Source organism: Lactuca saligna, chromosome 7 (genome assembly GCF_052625555.1).
Source record: "Lactuca saligna cultivar CGN05327 chromosome 7, ASM5262555v1, whole genome shotgun sequence".
NCBI classification, from domain to species: Eukaryota; Viridiplantae; Streptophyta; class Magnoliopsida; order Asterales; family Asteraceae; genus Lactuca; species Lactuca saligna.
Genome location: NC_136423.1, coordinates 20150904 through 20159411, shown reverse-complemented (window position 1 = coordinate 20159411; position 8508 = coordinate 20150904). Strand labels below are relative to the sequence as shown.

Here is an 8508-nt window from a genome sequence, read left to right as displayed (position 1 = left end):
TCAGTTATTCCACACTATTCGCTCACACTGTATGTTATACATCACGATTCGGTTATTTCACACTCAATCGTAGTTAGATGTATGTCTGTACTTGTATAGGTGCATATAAATAATAATTGAAGGACTTAGGAAGGTTTGTCCGCCCTATTTCCTTTTCTTTGTTGAGATGTGGTATGGTGGGATTGGATGGCCGTCCGAAGGTCGTTTGATTCATTAGTTGTATGTTATGTATACGAGCATAGACATATAGGTTTACTCTAGTCAGTTCAGTTAAGAGTCTCTACCTCTAGTTCAACACTTACATTAGAAACACACTACCCACTATTTGGAAGTCTCTAACCACTATTTAGGATACATCTTCAGGACACGGCCTTCTCCGTCGTCTAGTTGGTAATCAGAGTCTCCTGCAGGGAGAGCGGACATTGTGTGTATAGATCTATACGGGATTGACACCCCCGCACCCTGACTACTAGCTACAGTCCACGGCCCACCAAGCCAAGGGGTGACAAATGTCATAATTTATAGACGCTTGTAGGGCGTCAGGTACTCTAGTGTCGATTAGTATGGTTACGAGTATCCCAGGTTGCCTTATAATTCATGGCCTTAAGGTAACGGTATTTCACCGGCATTTTACACTGTATGCTGGTAACTCATCTTCAGAGTCACACTGTTTTGACCTTGCAAGATGTATCTTTCATTTGATACTGTCTGCGATCTGTATTCTCTGCTTTGACCTTGCAAGATGTATCTTTCATTTGATACTGTCTGCGGTCTGTATTCACAGTTTTAGACCTTACCAACTGTACCTTTCATTTGGTACTTTATAGGGTCTGTGTCTCCATTTGTTAGACGGAACCAGGCATGTCGTTCGTTCGATACTCTCCTGGAGTCTATGAATTCCTTTGCCTTAGTCAACAGTCCTCACTGCTGAGGCATATGTTATTTCCCCGACTTCTCTTGCTTCCTTTAATAATCAAATTCAGTATTTTGATAATGATAGCGATTAAGGGAAAACTACTTTTTACCACATAACTCCATCCAGTCTTGGTAGAAGGCTGCTTTTATTAAAGAAAATATAGGATTTTCTGGAATGAACTCTAATACACTGTAAACTCTTAAACTACTTCATTATAGAGTTATTTGAATAAAATGTCACTAATTACTTATGAACTCACCAACATTTGTAAAAATGATGATCTTCGCTTTTCAAATAACTTGTATTCTCAGGTCAGCATTAGATAGGTACACCCCCGGAGCTGTTGATGAAGATAGCTTAGTACCATGTTGTTCTTATTACATTTACTTGTATTAGTTCGATATATTGTAATGTGAACCATGTAAAACTATTACTATTAATGCAATGTTTTGTTGTACTTTGATTACTATAATGCATGTGTTGTGATACTTGACATGACGCCATCCACCCCAGAACGTTTCCGCCGTTCCGGTTTTGGGGTGTGACAAATTTAAAAATTAGTCAGATTAGGGGTGCGGAACAGGTAGTCCACTAGGTTTATTGTAACACCGCAAATTTTCAAACAAAATCTTCATTTAAAAAACAATTATCTCATTTTCAAAACACATATTCCAAAACACATATTCCAAAACTACTTATAACACAAATCCATGATCCTCCAAAAACATATCTCCAGCTCGTGTGTACAATCAAGCCGGTGCCTTACCGTGATCCTGAGAGTTACCTGAAACACATAACACATAACACGGTAAACACGAAGCTTAGTGAGTTCCCCAAAATACCACACACATCTCATTATCCTCTCATGGCTATACTCGAATAAGACCCTCTACTTAATGTGTCTTAGTAGGACCCTCCGGTCCCATAACTCGGGTGGACCCTTCGGTTCTAACTCAGTAAGCTCAGAATAATACATAGCATAAATCACATAGACATAATGCAGGAATCACAATACTTAATATAAGCACATAAGACCCTCCGGTCACACATAGATTACCTACTCAAGGTATGTATAGTGAGAAGACCCACCTCGTAAGAAATCGGATAACCTCGAACTTAAATCACCGGTCTAGCCTCCGCCTAAGACATACATTAATTATTTCTAATTAATAACGACTCTCAAAGAAGCTAGACTAACCCTTCTACAAAATCATACAAGGATAAAAGACCATTTTACCATTCCATGGCCTTAATAATCCATAGATTGACCAAACCCTAAAAGTCAACGACAACATGTACGATGCGCACACAAGCCCTTTACATTGGCCGTACTCCTTCGCCATGCATGCATTGGGGATTCTCAACCCTACGTTGCACGTACTGGATTACGCTCAACGTACGCCCCAATTTTGCTGTTTGGTCTTAATCCGTTAAGACATTAGCTCAAATCTTAGATTTGGACTCCCTAAAGGCTCTTACTCCATAAAGGCTGTGACTTTAAGCCTTTGCATGGCTGATAATGTCACAAACACCAAAACTCTTACTCTCTTATCTCAAGAATGATCATATCTCATGCATGGGTTGGTTTAAACGTCCAAGTCTCGATTTTTATGACTCTACATCACTAAAAGCATCTGGAGCTCAATATCTCATAAAGCATCCAAATTTGGGACAAAAACCCTAAAATGAACTAAAATGATACACAAAACAAAAAAGGTGAGAAAGCTTTGAGCTTTATACCTCTAACTGAAGCTCCAACCACATATATGCTCAGATCCAAGGCTTGGACTTCCATTCCTTCCTCTTCAAAGCTCATTATTCACACCAAAGAAACCACAAGAACACTTAATAGCTCACAAATGGATATACAAGCTCAAGGGACGAGAAATTAGGGTTTGAGAGGGTTGATGTCTGGGAATGGTGGCCAGAAATGAGGCCATCATGTCCTTTATATAGGGACATACCCTAAATTAGGGTTTTCACTCTGGACTTAGTAAGCTCAACATACCCTCTGGTATGCCCAATGTACTAGGTGGCTTCCGCATCAAAAACACGCACATGAGTACGCCGAGCGTACACACACGTATGCCCCACGTACTCATTTACCACCTCTTTCTCAAATAAGGGCTAAAATTGAAATTACCAAAAGAACAAGGGTTTATAAGGTATACCTAGTGTTGGGATGTTACATTTATGTCTCTAGAAAATCATGAGTTTTCCTTGGAGCTGACTCACTACGAAAAGTTTTCCCATGGGAGCCCAATGTATTTTTGTGAGACATCAGTTGGGCTACTCAGGTTTTGTGTTGGATTTAGAGTTCTTGTCCAGCTCCTAGAAATGATCATTTTCCTATTGTCAAGGACTGGAAAGTGTATATTAGTTTTAGAGTAAAGTATGTGCACATTCAACGAAAACAATTTTTCAGGTATCGTCATTATGTGTGTGTAAGAGGGTGTTATAGGACAACCTTCAAAGTAGGCTATAACCACAAGGGTATGTAGTGATGTGGTTGGGAATCGATTATGCAAGAATAGTATATATGCGTTTTTTGGATTGTGTTTGTTTGACCCGTCATATATCGGTGGATTTTATGATTATCTTAGACTTCTACAACTAGATGAGGGTTTTCTGGCATTAGGTAACAAAAGATTAGATGTCGGAGTGATGATTCATTAATAATTCTTGATGTGAGGCTTTGGGTTTGTGTAAGGTTCAGTTTGGAACGTCATGTAAACCTGAATGGTAAATCGGTTCGAACAGAACATGGTTCAATCAAAATTATTATTTGGTGATTATGAAAATTTCCTTCGGTTTGGGAGTCTTAATGAGTAATTGGTTATTGTCGGAGGTTTGATCATACTTTTCATTATTTGGAACCTTGTTTCAGTGGTTTAAGAGAGTAATTTCGTTAGTGGTTTGATGTTCTGCAGTCATTTTGACCCATGGATAAAACCAAATGAAGCTCCAGCTAGGTGTTGCAAGAAAATTTGCGCATTGGAGTGGATGTAGTGAAGAATCTGATTGGGAGGTACTTCTTGTTACACTTTGAGTGTTTAAAGCCTTTTAGAAGAGCTATTGGTGGCTAAGCGTCCGACAGGTTTTGAGACGAGTGTTTGGAAGTATGTTGGTTGGTTTGAAAGTCAATGATTATTTATCAAAATTTCCATGTTGAGTTTCTGCACTTATGGACTCTTTTTTGTTTATGAGAGTTGTTTATTTTGAGCTTAGTTACCAATGTTAGGGTATTGGTCCTCGAAAATCTCGAATCGTTATGTTCACAGTAGTACCCAGTTGTGATGTGATCTATCAGGTGGTTGCACGTTTGAGACTGAATGAGAGTTTTCGATATGACGTGAGATTATGACTCGTTCATTGATATGCTCATGGGAACAAAGGGTTAGTGATGACTTGTCAGGAAGTCAAGTGTGCGTTAGAATGTCCTTTTGGGCATGGTTTTCCATATTTGGGATTTGTTGAGTTGTTATGGTCGGAAGGTTCGAGTAGTCACTTTAGCGTTCTATGATTATGTTCCTAGTCAAAGGCATCGGGGGATGGGTATATCAAGAAGGTGATAATCAGTCTTAAAGTAAGTTTTCTGAGGTTTCAGACTGATGGACTTTCGGTCTTCTGAAGTTTTTGGGTTGGTTGGTGGTTTTATTGTAGAAATTCCTGATTTTGGGTGGTTTCACAAGGAGTTTGAGTGAACTATCGGTGATGAGAAAAATAGTGGTTGCAAGATGTGTAAGTTCATTTTGTTATGTTTGAAATGACGACATTATCTAGGTTTCGAGTGGCATCGGGAACCCCATTTGTTTGATATGTCGAACTATGGGTGATTGGAAAAGTAATAAATGATAGTGCAAGGGTTGTCTGTAATTTAGCCAAGGTGGATTTCGAGGGCGAAATCCAGTTCAAATGAGGGAGAACTATAACACCTAGGTTCCAATTTTGGTAATAAATTCCGAGGAAAGGTAGAAGCAACGAACAAAGCAGGAGACACAAATGAATTAATCACAAATATTATATAACACAAAGACAACATGACACGGTGTCATGTTTATGTTTATTAACACAAAAATAGATCGATTAAAACACCAAATCCCAAACACGACACGATAAATATACCATAATACATTTATTAGTTTTTTTTTATAATTCATAATTGATTATACTTGGCATGAAACGACGTCGTGATTTTTATACTTGACACAACCGCAACGCAAATATGAATTCAAATTTCGACTTTGTCCTAGTTTTGTTTTGAGTCGTATATTTTTGTAGCGACGTGTCTTAGAGTCTTAGATTGAAATCCCTACTTTTGATCTTATCTATTTCATTTTAGTTATCATTTTCCATACTTTAGCGAATTGGACTTTTATTCACTTTTAAACCATTTAATAAATATATAATAACAGAAATAATTTATAGGTAAATACTTATTTAATTATGTATATAAGATTGAAAAGTTAAAATGTTATGATATTAATCCAACGTTTTGTATTTACAGGTTAACGAACAAAATTACATAAATATATCCTATCATGAGTGTATGATTTTATCAAGAGTTGATCTCCAATGGAGTAGTATTTACATTATTTAAATGACTCTCTAGAATCTCCAAGTCCCATTCAAGTTCTACAGGAGCAGATGTGGCTGCCTTGTAACTATCTGGAAAATGAAAATCTTCAGCAGCATCAACTTGAGGCACCACCATTGATTGATTTAAATACCTTTGCAGACTTTCCAAGCTCCATTCACCTTCTAGTGGGGCGGATTTCATTGCCTCATAACCATCAGGAAAATGAAAATCTTCAGCAGCATCGACTTGAGGCACCACCATTGATTGATTTAAATACCTTTGCAGACCTTCCAAGCTCCAGTCACCGTCTACTGGGGCGGATTTCATTGCCTCATAACCATCAGGAAAATGAAAATCTTCAGCAGCATCACCTTGAGGCACCACCTTGGGTTGATTTAAAAACCTTTCCAGACTTTCCAAGCTCCATCCACCTTCATCATGGGCAGTTATCGTTGCCTCGTAACCATCATCAGGAAAATGAAAACTGTCAACAGCATCACCTTGATCCGAAGCATTTTGCATGTCGAGTAGGGTTGGCGCATCTTCATTAGAAATTTGAACCAAGACCGGTACTTGGCCGCTACTGTAATCAATTAGTGGTTCCATAGAAGAAGAATTCGAAACACCATTTGAAAACACAAAACCCTTGGATGCCGTACTCGATGAAACCGTATTCGTCTGATCATAACATGTCTGTTTGTTTTGCACTGGTTGTATGGAATTCAAACCATGGTCAGTAGTATTCCTTGTGTAGGCACCATTGTCATCTTGTGGCTGTGCGGAGGAGGCAGGTGGTTCAATAGAAACAGAACCTGAAGCAGCACTATAAGAACTTTGACAACCGTTGATTGCATTGGAAGTAAACTGATTCTGATAGCATGGTGGTGGTGCTTGTATTAGACAACTCCGACCTTGAACAGTACTAGTCACCGGTTGCTGTTGCATTGGAATAGGATAGGGGATGGAGTTCATTCTGATGTCACCATTGTTAACCCATGTCTGACCAGTCGACCCCATCGGAGGAGGTGTTAGCTGTCCTCTCATATCAAACTCGTGGACATTTGCCACCATCTGAACACGGCAGGTATCCGAATAACGATTAGTTTCTTGAACGTCAACTTGTTCGGGGTGGTGATCATTTGAAAAATTGATTTCATTGTTTTTTGATACTCGTCGTCTCTTGGGCAAAGATATATTGGGTTCTTCCATCGCCTCCTTTGGATCTTCTTGATCCGCCCCTCGACGTCTTTTACGACTTTGCAGCTTCTTGTAAATCTTGCACAGCACCCATTCGTTCAACTACAAGAAGACCAGATATTACTTGAGCATACAATAATATGGAGGATTATAGCAATCTTACTTATAATTTATATAATAATAAACAACAGAAATTTCTTACAATTAATTAATTCTACATACCTTGTCTCCGTTTTCAAAAGGAAGATTGGGTCCATTGATTGTATATTCATGCATTAGCCACATAGTTTTGATGTCATTCTCAAAATACGCAAGAGATCCCTTGTGGCCAACCATTTGTCTTGACGTGGCATCATACACCGGCTTATGTTTTTGAGTAGTCTTCCAGGTCCCAAGTTTTCCGAGTACTGCTCTATCAGGTCGATTTCCTTTTGGGTACTTTCGATCCCGAGAAGTCAGAAAATACCACTTGTTCTCATGGGATCGATAATGTTCTGCAAGAAGCCAATTAAAACATAAGAGTTCAATTAACATCAAAACAAACAATTAAGAAAAAAACCATCATGCATGCAATGTATCTTTACGTACTAAACAATAGTGTTAATTATATAGAATCAGAGCTAACTCAAGAAAAAGACCATCATTCAAGATGAATCATGCATGTATCTTCAATTAATTAGTTGACTACTAACCTGCGAGTTCTTCCGGCCTGTGGTTGTAAATGTTGACCTCGTGTAACCGGCACTTGGGGGGCTCTCTTGATTCAATCTTGGCGTTCAGGTAGTCTACGATGAGCTCTGAATCCGTGGGACAGAATCGATATCCGGAGGGAAGCTGATCAGCAAAATCCAGGGTAACTTGCTTACCTCCGTTACATGAATATGGGATGATTTCTTGCTCGACGTCCATTGATCGTTAAGAGTTGAGATCGATGGAATTAAGCACAAGTACTGGTGTGAAAGTCAGAATAAAGTCAATGATGAGTATGAGTAATCGGCAAACTTATTTAGATATATATGGTGGTGTGAAGAGGAATAAAAGGAAAGGTTTTGACTGACGCGAAAGGTTCGGTAACTGTATGCAGTCTTTCTGTTATATAGTAATCTAATTGGATTTTTTTGTTTACTCAGTTAAAGGATAATAAAAAGTTTAACCTATCTTTGTTGTAGGAAAAACTTGCTTATTTTTGTCGATAAATAGTGAAAAACGTATTTAATTAATGTAATCTTACTACTAGAAAATAGAGCAACAGCGACAGAATTTTAGTGACGGAAAATTCCGTCGGAAAAAAACAACAGATTTCAACAGACAACTTACTATGATGTTAGCAACGTTTTTGCGACGGTTTCGCAACAGAATAAAATTGGTCAGTAACCCGTTACAACTTTCCGACGGTTTACCAACGGAATTCAACGAATTTGAACTTCCGTCGGAAATCCGTTAGTGAAATTCCAATTTCTTTTTTACTTTTTTAAATAGATGGGGCAATTTGATAAATTACAACTATGTTTTTTTTTTTTTGTAGAAGAAGGCAAAGGGGAAAGACCCTTTGTGGAGAGACGTTTTCAAGCAGACTCACCTTGAAAAGAGTGCAAAGGTGAAGTTGGCATCTGGAGAGTTGATTGGGAGCCAACCTGAACATTGGGTTAATGAGAAGTCTTGGATCGTATTTGTAAGTTATCTTTATCCTTTTTAGATTTAAGATTTGATGTATTTAATTATTTTTCAAGTGTTTAGAGTAGTAACAATTTTATGTTTTGGTAAATTGTAGAACAAATATGAGAAGGCAATGTGTGAGAAATATGGCCCCGACCCT

General features: G+C 38.3%; 1 protein-coding gene across 1 annotated transcript; it reads right to left on the bottom strand.

Moving 5' to 3' along the window:
• Positions 1-5474: 5474 nt before the first annotated feature.
• Positions 5475-7601, bottom strand: LOC145006724 (uncharacterized). The gene is made up of 3 exons (XM_078965783.1): positions 7385-7601; positions 6915-7186; positions 5475-6794 (listed from the first exon to the last, which is right to left on the bottom strand). The coding sequence occupies exons 1-3, from the start codon at positions 7599-7601 to the stop codon at positions 5475-5477; spliced, it is 1809 nt and encodes a 602-aa protein (XP_078821909.1).
• Between the last annotated feature and the right edge of the window lie 907 nt (positions 7602-8508).

Coding starts and splice junctions, on each gene's coding strand:
- LOC145006724 (XM_078965783.1), bottom strand. CDS start 7,601: ATGGACGTCGAGCAAGAAATCATCCCATATTCATGTAACGGAGGTAAG. Junction 7,187..7,384: donor CAGGCCGGAAGAACTCGCAG/GTTAGTAGTCAA, acceptor GGCTTCTTGCAG/AACATTATCGATCCCATGAG. Junction 6,795..6,914: donor CTTTTGAAAACGGAGACAAG/GTATGTAGAATT, acceptor GTCTTCTTGTAG/TTGAACGAATGGGTGCTGTG.